This window comes from Hemitrygon akajei, chromosome 9, assembly GCF_048418815.1.
Source record: "Hemitrygon akajei chromosome 9, sHemAka1.3, whole genome shotgun sequence".
NCBI classification, from domain to species: domain Eukaryota; kingdom Metazoa; phylum Chordata; class Chondrichthyes; order Myliobatiformes; family Dasyatidae; genus Hemitrygon; species Hemitrygon akajei.
Genome location: NC_133132.1, coordinates 105,157,268 through 105,173,524, shown reverse-complemented (window position 1 = coordinate 105,173,524; position 16,257 = coordinate 105,157,268). Strand labels below are relative to the sequence as shown.

The 16,257-nt window shown below is 43.6% G+C and overlaps 1 protein-coding gene and 1 long non-coding RNA gene across 6 annotated transcripts in view; one reads left to right on the top strand and one right to left on the bottom strand.

Annotated features, from left to right (window-relative positions):
* gclc (glutamate-cysteine ligase, catalytic subunit) overlaps positions 1 to 7,815 on the bottom strand; it is an 84,156-nt gene extending 76,341 nt beyond the window's left edge. Inside the window, exons 1-2 of one of the 5 annotated variants that reach the window (XR_012100279.1) lie at positions 7,048 to 7,323; positions 6,629 to 6,787 (exon numbers count right to left, since the gene is read on the bottom strand). Coding sequence is in view for 2 of the 5 variants with exons in the window: in XM_073056730.1 (XP_072912831.1) it covers positions 6,629 to 6,778 (150 nt within the window). In the remaining 3 variants the exon portion in view is untranslated. Of the gene's footprint in view, positions 1 to 5,844; positions 5,955 to 6,628; positions 6,788 to 7,047; positions 7,324 to 7,674 lie in introns of those variants that run through there. The other 4 variants (XM_073056730.1, XM_073056729.1, XM_073056731.1 and 1 more) reach the window with 4 other exon arrangements.
* The window catches only part of LOC140733425 (uncharacterized), a 67,301-nt gene continuing 58,386 nt past the window's right edge, over positions 7,343 to 16,257 (top strand). Inside the window, exon 1 of the long non-coding RNA XR_012100280.1 lies at positions 7,343 to 7,442. This is a non-coding gene — a long non-coding RNA (uncharacterized lncRNA). The remainder of the gene's footprint in view (positions 7,443 to 16,257) is intronic.

Sequence of the window (16,257 nt, the reverse complement as noted above, 5' to 3'; positions counted from 1 at the left end):
GGCTCTTGTTTGAATTCGGTATCGGCCCAATACTGCTACACACGTCCGCACAAGCAGCTCGAAACTCTGGGTGCATCGATAATGCCTCCAAACAGCTCTCACCCGCCTCCTCCGGGCAGGCCCCCAAGCGCACCAACAGGATATTGGTTCTCTCCATAACCGAAACGCTGCCCGTCTCAACAGTGTCCGGACACATCAGCATTAACGATTCACGAACCTCAGTCACCTCCACATTTGCCTCTAAGAACTCCATTTTCACTGACCAACAACCGTCGTCTTTATAATCACCGGCACTGGTACCCCAAATCTCCAGTGCCGTCAATGTCATCAAGGGTAAAGGCTTCCAAAAGCGGTTATAAAACAAACTGTACAGCAACTTAACCGGTGCCCCGGTGCCGAGGATGGCTTTAACTTGACCTCTATCCATCCGTAACAACACCTGAGTGCGTGGTCCCTCTAAGCCTTCAGGAATAGGGTCTGTTCCTTGCGGGAGTTCCTTGGTACATTGCTGGGAACGTGCTCCCCCAGAGACCCCAAGCCGTTTCCCCACTGGGCCTCCTCTAAGTTTCCCGACACCTCTCGGATCAACGGAACAACTGATCCCCTCGACAAATCCCCGTCTCCGCAAGCAATTTATCTGCCCTCCTAACCAAAAGGGATACCCTAAAAACTTCCCACCAATCTCCTGCCACGGATATGATAAGCCCCCCAGCTGCGGCATTTGACTTCCAGTCGAACCACACGCATTTTCCCACACTTTCCCAGAACTGGCAGCTGTCACTTCGAGATAATTGCGCCCGACAGTTCTAACAACGCTACCAGCCCGCCTACTCAAACTTTCAACCAATCCCTGTCGCTTTCCCTCAGCCAAGCACTGCCACTCACCCAACAACTGAGAGGTCTGCTCCGCCCACGTCTCCGTCCCTTTAGGGCTGGACATTATTCCAACAGCCGGGCGGAGCCCACCTCTGCTGAAACATTCCAACCAGACCTTCCTCGCACTCTTAACAGCGTGGACAGCCCATGGTACCACCACCTTTTCGTCAGCGCTAGTCGGAACTCGAACAACGCCCTCCGGGCTACCAACAGCAGCCACCCCACCCAACACACATGCAGAGATAACCGGCAATCGCACACCCACAAAGGCACACCAGCTCTTCGCTGCAGACACAATTCAAAGAGGGCGATCACACAGCTTCCACAGAAATCAATCCCGGACCAGCACCCCACAATGTAACCCCTAGGTCGCCTCAGGCATCGCTCAAACTCGTTCTAGTCTAGGGGGAGCAGCCTTCAGCCCCGCCAAACTGGGTAATCAGCTGGTGTGGATGCTGTGTGATGTCCCCGCCTCGCCCAACAAACAGACAGTACACCTTATGCGATTAAATGAGTACAATTTATAAAGATTACTATAACTAAGTGATTACTAACGATACAGTATATATGAATAAGAGAAAAAAAAAAGAAAAGGCGCCAAACTTATCAAAGTCCAAACCACTTCGTGCACAACCGTTGGAGCTCAATTACTGAAGTCTTCTGGCCACCATTCGATCCCCTCCGACTTCCTCGACCCGCCTCCTGGGACCCCCACGGTGGTCGACCAGTCGCTCCACACTCCTCTGTCTCCGTCTCCTCTCATCACCGAAAACCTTGGGCCGGGGACCCCCACTCGGGGTCCGTACCGTCGCCCAGCTTCCAGCACCCCGTCCTCTCTCTCTCACTCCATCGCGCCGACTCCCCAAAATCCCCGCCAACAATCAGTTTACAGTCCCAAACAAGCTTCCAGCACTTATCATAACAAAGACGCTAGCATTCCTACTATTAACACAGGCGCCAGCATTCCTACGTTTAACAAAACAAAGACGCCATTTTGATTACATACACAGTAACAAAGAAAAAGAAAAAAAACCCCGTTACAATTGTTATAAACCCCATGGGTATCTTGTGACTGTCTTATGACCATGATGTAATTGAGTACCTGGTGAGCATTGGTATTGGTCTTATGATGGTGGGGTGATGTAATTTCCTGCCAGTGAGATCACATGATGTAATTTTCCTACCAGTGAGAGGTCATGTGATGGCCTGTTTCAACAGGTATAAAACTGGAAAGCCTTGCTGTGACGCAGGTCAGTTCATTGTTTAATTCGTCAGTGGCTCCGTTATGCTGCGCATTCGTCTCATGACGCAGTTTTGTTTTAAAGTAGAGTTTTACTTTCTGCCTTAAGTCTCAAAGGTTATTGCAGTCTCGCACAACGCTGCCAGTTTTAGTCCAGTCAGAGAGTGAAGAATTTATCGAAGTACGGAAAACCCGAAGGATCGAGTAAAGTTGGTGTCATCGGCGGTGATACAGGATCGACCTTATTTAATCCTTGTTCAGAAGGTAGTAACCTGCATTCGAGATAGCCCCTGCATTGTGAGAGCAGAAAGGGCTGGGCGCAGCATTATTCATCAAGGAGAAGGTCAGTTCTTTTAAGCTGTTTTAATTTCCTTCGTTGTAAATCTTTCGGGCAAGGCATATTTCAGCTGGGATCAGCAGTAACGTCACATCGTCGAGGAATTTGTTACTTCAGGAAAGTCTCTCCTAATTGACTGTGTAAATCACTTGGACTTTTGCATTTATTGCTTAAGAACTGTTCGAGTTGCCGTATAGCAGTTAACTTCCGGTTAAGTTAGTTGTTTGTTTACTTTTCATTTGTTGAGCTGAGTTTAAATAGATGTTTCTTTGTTTATAAAAACCTGTCTATATTCTACATTCATTGTTGCCATATCATAACAGTATCGAAACATTTTACAGGAGAATGTCAAGGTAGCAGTCCACCACCTGAAGCCCAAGTTGGATAATGTAACAAGGCAATGATCCAAAAGACAAGAGTAAATCAATAACAGAATAGCTTAAAAAGAAGAAAATTTGTGTTTCAGAATGACCGTCAAAGTCCTGACTTTAATCCTACAGAAATGTTGTGGAGGACCTGAAGCAAGCAGTTCATGCAAGGAAGCCCACCAACATCCCAGAGGTGAAGCAGTTTTGTAACAAAGAATGGCCTAAAATTCCTCCTAGCTCATTTGCAGGACTGATCAACAGTTACTGGAAATGTTTGGTTGAAGTTACTGGTGTACAAGGCGGTCAACAGTTATTGAAAGCAAAGGTTCACGTACTTCTTCCAACAAATTCATACAGCGTTGGATCATTTTCCTGAATAAATAGACCAACTTTCTTTTATAAATAGGCTTTTGTTATCTAGTTTTAGGACCAATGTGAAGATCTGATCACATTTTAGGTCATATTTATACAGAAATAGAGAAAATTCTACAGGGTTCACAAACTTTCTAGCAGTACTATATGGGTACGCCATGGTCTGGAGGAACACTTTCGTTTGGTTGCAGTTATGTACAGTCACATGACAATGAACTTGAACATAACTTTCTAGTTATGAAGTATTAAACATATTTGATGATCAATTTATTTTTACCCCCATTTCCATCAACTACTCCCAGATTTTATCAGTCACCCATGAGGGGCAATTTAGAGTGGCCAATTAACTTACCAAGGCAAACTTCATAAATTGTTTATTTCCTTACTTTCTCCACATCATCAGAATTTGGATTATTGTTCCACATTGCAATTGTACTTCAACTTGCATCTACAATCTAGAATGACAAAATAAATGACTTTTAGCTATGGTAAGCATGTAGATAACATTAGCCCAGGAGTGCTGTCACATTATGTTAAATTCAAGTTACTCCCTACGATGAAAGTTGGAAGTTTTGTTACAGTTTACAACCCCAGAGCTACTCTGCATCAGTAAAACTTCCTACATGAAAACTGATACTACCCGTTGCAAAATTATTCAGTGAGAAATTAGATAATTAAAAAAATTGTTCTATGCACACAGTATAAAGCTCCAGAACATTAAATAACTTCAAATTACTTTGAGCAGAAATATCAGTTATTTTGTTACACAAGGCCAGAATCATTTCCAAATAAAATTTTCCAAAATGGATAATGAAAGAATCATTAAGCACTGGACATAATCCCTAATTTAAATTGTATGTGTTCACAACGTATTGCAAATCTATCATGTATAAGAACCACTATTGGGTTTACCAATTAATCTAACTTTGCAGCCATACAAACCATTAGTCAGTGTGATTTGAGTGGTATCAAACAAAGTTTTCTATAACTGTAAGTGCTCCACTCCAAACTCAAACAACGTACAGTAGGCCCTCCTTATCTGCGAGGGATTAGTTCCGGAACCCCTCACAGATACCAAGATTCGCGGATGCTCAAGTCCCTTATTCAACCTGTATCAATGCGGTGGACCTTAGGACCTAGTGGAACCCAAGACCTTATTTAAACTGTCTGTGCGGTGGACATTAGGACGCAGCGGCAAAGATCTGAATCTGCAGTGTTTCTGTTCACGAAAATAATCACGATAATGATTGAAAATAAAGTGGAAATAATAAAGCGATCGGAAAGAAGTGAAACGCCATCGATCATTGGAAAAGCGTTAGGCTACGTCAGTCAACGATTGGAACAATTTTAAAGGATAAAGTGAGAAAGGCTGTGCCCCGATGAAAGCTACAATTATTACTAAGCAACGCAGTGGTTTAATTATTGGGTTTTGGGGTTTCGAGTTTTTGATCCTCCACATCAACCCGGCACGGTGGAGAGCGCACTCCATAATGATGTCACTAGGTCGAACTCGAGAACTTCCCGAGCCCAGCACTGAAACATATGTTCTTGAAGTGTTTTATATGCATAGAAAGTTAAAATATATACTATATATGAATGCAAACGTTTGACTAACTGACGCTAAATAATACCGGATGTACCCGTTCCAACTTACTTCCGATTCCGATTTTTCGGAATAGAACTTCCGATTTTTTTTGATCCCGATCCACAATAACCCACGCTCATCCTCCCATATACTTTAAATCATCTCTAAATTACTTATAATACTTAATACAATGTAAATGCTATGTAAAATAGTTGTTATACTGCATTGTTTAGGGAATAATGACAAGAAAAAAAGTCTGTACATGCTCGAACAACAAGTGCTGGAAGAGCACTTCTGGGTTTTCACGATTCGCGGTTGGTTGAATTCGCGAATAAGGAGGGCTGACTATACAGTAATTTTATACGTACTGAATATAAAACATCAGCTGAGGATGTCACCTCAACCAACACTACAAAATTAGCTGTTAAATCTTGCTGTGCACAATTCTGCTGTCACCTTTGCACTTTTTTTTAAACACACAATACTGCACTGAGGCTCATAAACAGCTTACACACAAGCAGCTAACGATTAATAAGCTAAGACAACAAAGCAAGCAAGACATGACAAGCTTCAGAAATTGACAGATGATAGCAATGCAAAGAAACCATCTACACAAAGCTCAAACCCTGAATGAGAAATACACGAATGAATGAACGAATGAACTAATTCTGGGAAATTGAAATAAAAACAATTCTGGAAACGTCCCAACAGATTTGACAAAGAGCCTCACATTTGAAATGTTACATCTCTTCCCTCCCCAAACAGATACTGCTTGACCTGCCAAATAGTTTGTGGTTTTTTTTTTTACTTCATTTAGCAAGCATTTTTGGTCATGCAATGTTCTCCATACTGTGCAGCATCGGACAGAGCACCCAAACAGCACAGCTAAAACCTGCACATACAGCAATAACATTTCAAAGGCCGGATTACACATCAAATCAAAGACATAAAATTTAGATGTTTTCTTTTGTCCTGTCAGTCATTTTCAGGGACAATAAATGAAGGAGAACTACCCTTTAGACTAGTAACAGAGAGATTTCCAGTATCTGCAGAATCTCTTACCTACCTTGTAGTATCACTTTCAGCTTCACATCCAATTCCTCTCCCATTCTGATGTTGACAAAAGTTATAATAGTTACTTGGACCAACTACTATCAATCTTCAGTTATGAGAAATCTACAGGATTAGTCAGAATGAAAACAAAGGAGTGTAAATATTTGTCTAAAATGGCTGCATACCAGATGTGAAGTGTCACATTGCCCTGACTGCACATCTGGAATTCATTTCACTAGACCATTACATCTCCCAACTGGATAAGACCTAAAAACGTAGGGGACAGGAAATCACACATCGTCCGATGCTGCACACAGCTGAGGGAAGGTGGAGCTAACGCCAAAGCCACAAAAAAAACACAAAACGAAAGAATAATAAAATCACGAAACACGTGTGAATGCTCCAGGTAGCAGAGATGTTCTAAGCTTTAGATCGGGTTTGAGTGGTGTTAGTTAACATCAAAAACACAAGAAATTCTGCACATATCGGAAATCCAAAAATAACTCAGCAGGTCAAATAGCATCTAGGCATGATTAGGTCTGGTCCCCATTTCTTTTCCAGTCCTGCTGAATGGTCTTGGCCCAAAAGGTCGAATGTTTATTAATTTCCGTAGATGCTGCCTGACCTGAGTTCCTCCAGCATTACGTGGATGTTATTTTACATCATGCCCTTTTGGTTCACGTTGCTTGCTGGTGTTGGGAAAGCGAACGATAGGAGCTACTTTGAGATGAGAAGAGCAGTGTTGCCGTTCCTGTCCAACTGTTTCCCCAGCCCTCAGAAGCAAGACTGACACTCACCTCATCGCCCCATTTCAGCACGTCCTTCTGTCGGTCCTTCACCTTGTGGTAGATGTTGAGGAACTGGATGATGCCGTGTTTGCGGACGTGATCCGCGTACTTTTTGGTCTCTTCCCAGTTCAGTGGCGATCCCTCCACTAGTAAACCCATACTCACCGGCTACGGACACGGTGGGGGAAGAAAGAAGTAAAGTACAAATTACAAAGGTGTCCAGGTATCACCCTCCGGCGGTAACGCGCATTCGGCGTACCCGCCGCCGGTAACGTGCGTTCGGAAGGGGGCGACGTTGCCAGGACTACGCATCCAGTATTCGCGCTTTCATGGGGGGGGGGGGTATACGCTACCGGCAACGCGTATTCGTGCCGTGGAAGCTACACGCCGCCGGTAACGCACATTCGAAGAGAAGGAGCGTCAATCACCGTTATTTCACGCAGGGTACAGTTCTTGTTCCCGATGTCTCGGAACCGGTCACCGAGGGTTTAAAGGCGCAGCTGAGAGGAGGAAACCCTCAGCGACCCGAGAGCGACTCAGCCCAGTCAACGGACGCTCGGTGGTCGACCAACGGCGCACACACGAGGAGGGGGACGTAGCCCAACTGCGCAGGCTCACTGCAGACTCCAATCAGCAGCCAACAAGCCGAGTGTGTGAGCGCCCGTTCGCGCGACGCGTACACCTGCCGCGGACTCTCGCACCGCCCCCTGCACACATGATCTCCTTTACTCGCCACTGATTTGCCACCCGCTTGGTTAGCACGCTCTGGAACTATCAATGGCTGAATGGCGCCCTGACCACTACGTAATCCCCGCTTGCTTTGGTATGTAAATATCGGTGGGGGCGCGACCGTCCTGACATTTCCCCGCCCGCTTTCTGAGCGTTACAGTCGGTGCGGCATCGCGGGGCTCCGTTCGTGCGTCGCCGAATCACGTGGTACGTGACTCAGCATCTTTCGGCTCGGAGAAAGTGATCTGCGTTTCCTCACTGAGTGTAAATACGCATTCTCTAAAATGGACCTTTAGGTTCCTTCATTGTAGACAACAAAGGCTTACCAGGCGTTCGGTGTGAGACCTGAGCGGTGCTGGCTTCCGAGATGGGGCTCAACTTACATGGAGTTAGTCTGTGGGGCAGATTCTGTGGAATTGCCTCTATTTATTGCTGTCGATTGCTTTATACCGTTATAAAGTCCGCACAGGAGGTCTGCAGTTCTGGTTAATGCCAAACCACGGCTGAATGATTAACCTCATAATCACAGGCGAACCCCTCCCCATCACTGAGCACATTTACTAAGAGTGGTGCCACAAGAAAGCAGCCTCGAAAGACCTCCACCATCCAGGCTATGTTTTCTTCTCACGAGGGCAGGATGTGCGGGAGCATTAGGTCCCCCACCTCCAGGTTCAATAACAGTAATTGAATTCAGGCTCCTGAACCAGAATGGATAACTTCACACTCACCTCAACTCTAAACCGATTGGATGTTCAAAGTAAATTTATTAGAACATCATGCTCAACTCGAGTGATTGCACTACTACTATTATCAAAATACTTAAATGTCACCATATACTACCTCGGGGTTCATTTTCTTACAGGCATTTACAAAAAAGAAAGAAATACAAGAAAATGTACAAAAAGGTATAAGTATCAAAGACTTGACAAAACGTGGGTGTGCTTTGGAGTTCGGAGTTAAATCCCGGTGCCCTCTAAAGGGAGTTTTGTACACCCTTCCTGTGGAATCGTGGGTCTCCTCTGGGTTTTCCCATTTTTCCCACAGTCCAAAGACTACCGAAGGGTCGTGCTGTATCACTAAATACATATATACTTTGATAAAGAAATTTTTTGATTTAACCTGACAGATTCAAAGGAATTAAGTTCGAGTTATGGATAGTGTGTAAATGGCATGAAAAGTAATATTTTGCAGCAGCATGGGAGATGACAAATATAAATAACTTAAGCTGCCTGGAATTGCTAGAAACTTACATGTTTACAGATGGAAGGATGGAAATTTTCTCGTGGACTTCTGGTTCATATAACACATATTTACTCACATTGTAGTTCCTTGCTAATTGTAGTCGACCTCAGAAAATCCAGCACCCTCAAATCCATCTGTTCAGTTTTGCACATTAATATCCCAACATCTTTTTTTAAGCAACACAGGCAACATGCTAGAGGAACTTAGTGTGTCAAGTAGCAACTTTGAGGGGAAAGCAGTCCATGTTTCAGATTGAGAGCATCTGTTAGGACTGAAAGGAAAGAGAGAAGATGTATAGAAAGGTGTGAGAGAGTGGAACAAGGGATGCTGGGTGATAGGTGAATCCAGGTGAAGGTTGGAAGTGGGAACGATTTGAGAAGCTGGAAGATGATGGGTGGAAGAAGGAGGAATATAGGGGAGGATGTGGAATAAGGGGAAGGAGGTGGGGTACAATGTCATGAGGGGCATGTGGGGAAAGAGGGGTGAAGGGGCCAGAAGAGTAAAGGAAAGGAAAGATGGAGGTGGTGCTGTCGATCCTACCCATACACTGAAAGCCACTCTTTCATGCTATCTAGGGATTGGCCTGTTTAAAGAGCATTGTAGTGCTTTTGCTGGCTGCTGTTTAGTGCCACAGTGCTGGTAGAGTATAAATCTACCATACTGAAAGCACCCAGTCTCTTGCTGCCTGAGTCACCGATGGACTACGCCGTGATCATGCTGCGAGAACAGTGGAAGTGTGCTGCAGTGCGAGAGGGCCCATACATGCACTTTTTGATAAGTATATGTAAATAGATGCAACTTGAAGGGTTTGCTGAATGTTTAGTGTTTGCCTTGTCCAGTAAATAACTCATTAGCTTCAGCGAGTGTGTTTTCTGTCCACACTCACAAAACCCGCAAACCTGATTTCGCACAATAGGAGGAAACGGAGGGGACTGGTCACCAGAAGTTAGTGAGATTAATGTTGATGCTGTCTGAAGAATAAAAAAATGGAGTGTGAGGTGTTGTTCATCTAATCTGCTTCAGGCCTCAACTTAACAGTGGTGCAGGCATGTTCCTGTGAGAATGCAAAGCGGAATTAAAACAGCTGGCCACCAGGTGATCCCGGCTTTTACAGCAGACAGGGAAGGTGCTTGACGAAGGGACACCCAGTCTTCATTGGGTAACACTGATATAGAGGAGGCTGACTAGAGCAGATGATGCAATAAACAACACCACCTGCAGTCTCTACTGAGTTCTTCCAGCATTTTGTTTGTTGCTTAGAATTCCAGCATAGAACTTAAAACAGCATAACACAATACTGGTCCTTCTGTCCATGATGTTGTGCCAATCTAAATAACAGACTCCATGATCAATCTAACCCTTCCCTCCTACACAGCCCACAGTCCTCCATTTTTCTAAAATTCATGTCGCTATCTAAGAGTCTTAAATATCTCTATTGTATCAGACTCTACTTTCCACGCTGTGTAAAAATAAACTACATCTGACATCCCCCCTAAATGTTCCTTTCTTAAATGGATGTGCTCTGATTTTGCCATTGCTGCCCTACTGCTCTGGTTGTCCATTCTATTTATATCTTTCAAAACCTCATAGACCTCTCCTTCACTCCCAAAGAGAAAAGCACTACCTTTCATTATAATACACATTCTCTCAAGCAAGCAACATCCTGGTAAATTTCCTCCGCACCCTTTCAAACTTTCCACATCCTTCCTATAACGATGAGGTGACCAGACTCAACATAATACTTGTAATTGTTGTCCAACCAGACTTTTAGATTGAATTCAAGACCCGCAAGCTGCAGCATTACTTCACAGGTCTTGAGTTCAATCCCCGAGTAATAAAGATTGACACACCATATGCCTTCTTAACCACCCTATCAACTTGCTTGGCATTTTCCTTCTTTTACATTGTGTAGTAAATTAACAGATTTTGGTATACAGTATCAGTATTGTACGTCACAGGAGTTTTCCACCTGCTTTGTCCATGCTAAGCACGATGCCTATCTACATATGTCTCATTTTTCCACATTAGGACCATATCCCTCTGTGCCTTTTTTGTCCAAGTACCTGACCAAATGCCTTTTAAACATATCTGCCTCCATTACCTCCTCTGGTAGTTAATTTCAGCTCCATCTGTATGGAAAAACTTATCCCTAAGATCTCTTTTACATTTCTCCTCTTGCCTTAAACCTGTGCCCACTAGTTTTACTCTCTCTTCCCTGGGAAAAAGATTCTGTACCTATCCAATGCTCCTTGTAAACCTGAATGAGGCCATTCCTCAGTTTGCTGCATTAACAGTGAGAATAATTCCAGCCTATCCAATCTCTCTTTATGATCACAGTCTTCACCAGTCTCTCCTAGTAACTGCAGGCCTGCGTGTAAAAGGGATTCTGGTCACAGACCCACCTACAGTCTTGATCTCAACACCAACTGTCCACTGCCACCTACCACCAAGCCATTTTTGTGTCCAATTTATCAGCTGACCCTAGGTACCATTCTACCACACAGGACCTTGTCAAATGTCTGGCCAAAGTTCATGTAGACAACATAGACAACCCTGCCCTTTTCAATCTCTTGGTCACTCCACAAAAATCTCAGTTACAGAGCACTACAGCAGCCAAACAGGCCCTTTGGCTCATCTAGTCCATTCTGAACTATTATTCTGCTTGGTCTCATCAGCTTGCACCTGGACCATAGCTCTCCATACCCCTCAGTCAATTTGGTGAGACGTGATTGACCACACATCTCTCTCCCTATTCACATCTGAGGTGCATTTGACCTGTTTTTCTTGTTTGCATTGTAAAAAAGGAAGAAGAAATCTAATGATAACAGAAACTTAATGTAACATTATAGCCTAATACATTTCACAAATAGAAATACAAGTAGGAATTGGTAATTCAACCCTTGGGACCTCTCCATTATTCATTAAACCTATAGTTCATCCACTACCTTGACAGATGTCCCACCGATCATAATATTCTTTGTTGTCTAAAAATTCAAGAATTTCTGTTGTAAATGCATTCAATTTCAAAAGAATCTCTAGGTAGTATATGTACTTTGATAATAAATGTACTTTGAACTTTCAACCACTTCAGCAGAGTACATACTCAGTGACTAGATGTTGGTATGGTTCCATACAGGAGCAAGTCAAAGGGTCACAAGGCCTTCAATAATTCACAAACATCACTGAGGCATTTGGCTTGTTCATTTAAAATTGTAAAACTAGCTCCATAAAGCTAGTACACATCCTCCCATTCACAACCAAATCCATCCACCCTTCTAGAAGCTGGTGTAGCAACTAGATTGAACCTAAAATCGGCCATCTCCTGCCCAACATATCTTAACACACTGCAACAAAGTTGTCATTAAAACATCTCCATTCCTGAAGAGCAGCATCCAGGTTTGCTGAGATAGTGAGAATCCTGTGTTACGAACCCCGTAACTGGGTCACTTACCAGCAAAGATAGAGATGTCCGTTGAAGTCTGATGATACTATTTTTAACAGTATTTATTAGTAAAAATACACAAAAAATAATATCAATGCAAATATACAGATAATATACGTCATCAATACTAAATCTAAAAGTGCGGGTATAATAATAATCAATAAGAAATAAGATCTATCGTTGTCTAGGGGATAATGTATTGTCCGATGGAAATATAAAGTTCACTCAGTTCATGCAGGCTGCAGCTGTTGGGGACCGCTGTGTTGCAATTGTTGGAGAGAGAGAGAGAGATAGGATGGGAACAGTTACCGCTATGGGTTTTTTTCCAACCTTCCTTTATGATTTCGATCCGTCAGGTGTCTCGTTGCCGTGGCCGTTCAATTGTGACCTCTCCTTTAGCTAAACCATTCTTCCGTGGTGAGCCCGCCACCCAGGCAAGGGAGGACGCACACGAGCCCCCACCGGCTTTTGCTATAAAACGCTTTCCCTGGATCTCTAGCGTTTCTCCTGGTGCGTCTAAAGGGGTTGTTCCCCCAGACCCTCTTTTATCCTTACTCACGGGGTCTCAGATGTCAATCAGGTTGGAATGATGCAATCCCTCAACCAGACCACTCTGGTTGTCCCCTGAGGGGTTTCAATGAATAGTACAGTACTCAATACACAATTCCGTCTCCAAGAGACAATGGCATTTTATCAGTGGTTCCGTTCCGCTGATGTCAGGACACATTCCAAACCTTGTGTATTCTGGATGTCTCTCTCTCATTTCCTGGGTCCCAGACCCGAAATAATAGCGATCTTGCGATTCTCAAAAAGGAGGGGGTGACTTTGTACCCTTCGGCCCCTCAGAGTTGCTTCACATTCGTAACACCTGTCATTCCAGATAGTAAATTCCATACGATGGACTGAAGTTGTCTATGTGAGGTTTGATTTAGCATTGTTCAAATCGACAGGAAATGAAGGCAACAGTAACTAAAGTAAACACATGCTACAACAGTGGTGTGTAGAAGAGCATATCTGAATGCACAACATACCAACTTTGAGGTGGATAGGCTTCAGCAGCAGAAGACCACATTGAGTTTCACTCCAATGCCTACTAAGGTGGCCACGAAGGATAAATAAAAATTAAAAAACGAGGTTTGAATAATATTGTCATCAGCCCCACTACCCATCGCAACACTCATATCTGAATGATTCAGACAATATCCTTATCAAATTGCATATTCACCCACTTTTGTAACTAACAAACTACATCATTGCAAGGTACATAAACAGCAGTGCAGCAGACAGGAAGGCAAAACTGCCCAATGTATCACCACCACCAGCCTACCTGACATATGTACAGAAAGGAGTTGGAAAAGGGCGAGTAGCATCATGAAAGGATCCCACCCACCCTGCTCATGAACTGTTTCATCCCCATCAGAGAGGAGTGATATATCATTCACACTAGAATACCACACTCAAAAAACAGTTACTTTCCTCAAGCAGTAAGGCTGATCAATTTCGTTCATCCACTCCTTCAACCTTCACTACTTTATATTTTCCTGTGCCTAGCATCATTTTATGAACATAAAAATCAGTCTATGTATAAGCTAACTTGTGTATTTACAATTTTTGTGTTTTTTGTTAAAATTGTGTTTTTTATCTTACTGTGTTTTTGTGCTGCATTGGATCCAGAGTCACAATTATTTTATTCTCCTTTACACTTGTGTACTGGAAATGATATTAAACAATTGTGAATCTTGAATATTTATTAGAGGACATCTAGAAACATAGAAATGTAGAAACCCTACAGCACAATACAGGTCCTTCAGCCCACAAAGTTGTGCTGAACATGTCCCTACCTTAGAAATTACCAGGGTTACCCATAGCCCTCTATTTTTCTAAGCTCCATGTACCTTTCTAAAAGTCTCTTAAAAGACCCTATCATATCCGCCTCCACCACCGTTGCTAGCAGCCCATTCCACGCACTCACCAATCTCTGCATAAAAAACTCACCCCTGACATCTCCTCTGTACCTACTCCCCAGCACCTTACACCTGTGCCCTCTTGTGGCAGCCATTTCAGCCCTGGGAAAAAGCCTCTTGACTATCCATATGATCAATGCCTCTCATCATCTTATAAACCTCTATCAGGTCACCTATCATCCTCTCACTCCAATGAAAAAAGGCTGAGTTCACTCAACCTGTTTTCACAAGGCATGCTCCCCAATCCAGGCAACGTACTTGTAAATCTCCTCTGCACCCTTTCTATGGTTTCCACATCCTTCCTGTAGTGACGTGACCAGAACTGAGCACAGTACTCCAAGTGGGGTCTGACCAGGGTCCTATATAGCTGCAACATTACCTCTTAGCTCCTAAATTTAATTCCATGATTGATGAAAGTCAATACACCGTATGCCTTCTTAACCACAGAGTGTTGCAAGGATGTGGCAGTGGAACAAACCCAAGTGCTGAACACAGGCACAGAGACCAAATCGGGAGGCATTACAGTTGTAGCGAGTGTGGAATGGGTGCCGAGGGAGGCTTTACCCAGAGTCTTGGTTTTAGTAGAGAATTCAGGAACGATACTAGACTTAGAACTGATAGTCCCAAGAACCATGGAACAAGGTTGCTCATACACAAGTCAACCAACAAACTGGCACCTCCTTGTTGTGGTCACAGGAATTTTATACTGCATTTGCTGATGGAAAGCAGGTGTTTGTAGTTCGTGGAACCTGGGAATGATTGGGAACTAAACAAGGTGATTGAAGCCCAATTCCTGAGGAAGATAGCCAGGTGTCAGAAGGGACCATGACACAGTGTCAACCTGCGCAGCTGCTTTGAGCGTCCTATGGATTTGGGCCCCAAGATCCCTCTGATGCTCCACACTGCCAGGAGTCTTAGCATTAATACTATATTCTGCCATTGTATTTGACATACCAAAATGAACCACTTCTCTTTTATCTGGGTAGGACTCCATCTGCCACTTCTCAGCCCAATTTTGCATCCTATCAATGTTCCGCTGCAACCTCTGACAGCCCTCCGCACTATCCACATCACTCCCAATCTTTGTGTCATCAGCAAATGTACTAACCCATCCCTCCACTTCCTCATCCAGGTCATTTATAAAAATCACAAAGAGTAAGGGTCCCAGAACAGATCCCTGAGGCACACCACTGGTCACCTACCTCCATGAAGAATATGACCCATCTACAACCACACTTTGCCTTCTGTGGGCAAGCCAATTCTGGATCCACAAAGCAATGTCTCCTTGGATCCCATGTCAACTTACTTTTTCAATAAGCCTTACATGGGGTACCTTATCAAATGCCTTACTGAAATCCATATTCAATACATCAACTGCTCTTCCTTCATCAATGTGTTTAGTCACATCCTCAAAATATTCAATCAGGCTTGTAAGGCATGACCTGCCCTTGACAAAGCCATGCTGACTATTCCTAATCATATTATACCTCTCCAAATGTTCACAAATCCTGCCTCTCAGGATCTTCTTCATCAACTTATCAACCACTGCAGTAAGACTCGCTGCTCTATAATTTCCTGGGCTATCTCCAATCCCTTTCTTGAATAAAGGAACAAAATCCGCAACCCTCTAGTTTACACTCTCCCCAGTAGCCTTAGCAAACCTCCCCGCCAGGATATTGGTCCCCCTGGAATTCAAGAGAACTTCTAGTCAGGCCCAGAAAAAAATCCAGATCTGCATGTCAATCAGGGTCTGATATTCAGGTGATCCCACTGACAGCTAAGTGGGATAAATGCATTAGACAGAGAGAGGAGATTGATGCTTGCAGGAAGGAATGCTTTGAAGACCGTTTTAACCACAACTTTGTCTGCTAAGCTGAGTGCCCTGCACTTTATCCCACTGCAATCAGTTCAGGCCAGGGCTGCTTCCACTTCTGCACAAGAAGTAGTCATAAAGGTCATATCTCACCTTTAAAATAAGAAGGATAACATCTCCACTGAAACTTTAAAATTCTTGTGTGAAGAACTATAGTGATAAAATATACAGACACAAGTAGAAGATGAGATATTGGGACCTCAAAGATGCCATTATTGTGAACAACCTCAAAAAAGGAGACAAGTCTGATGTGTTACTTACAGAGCAGTTTCCTATCAATCGCAGGGAAAATCATCTTAGGGTCTTCCTCAATTACATCCTCCTAATGTCTGCTCTCTAAATAAATTTGGATTTCTTCCATTTGAAGACACAATGGGCATGATCTTCA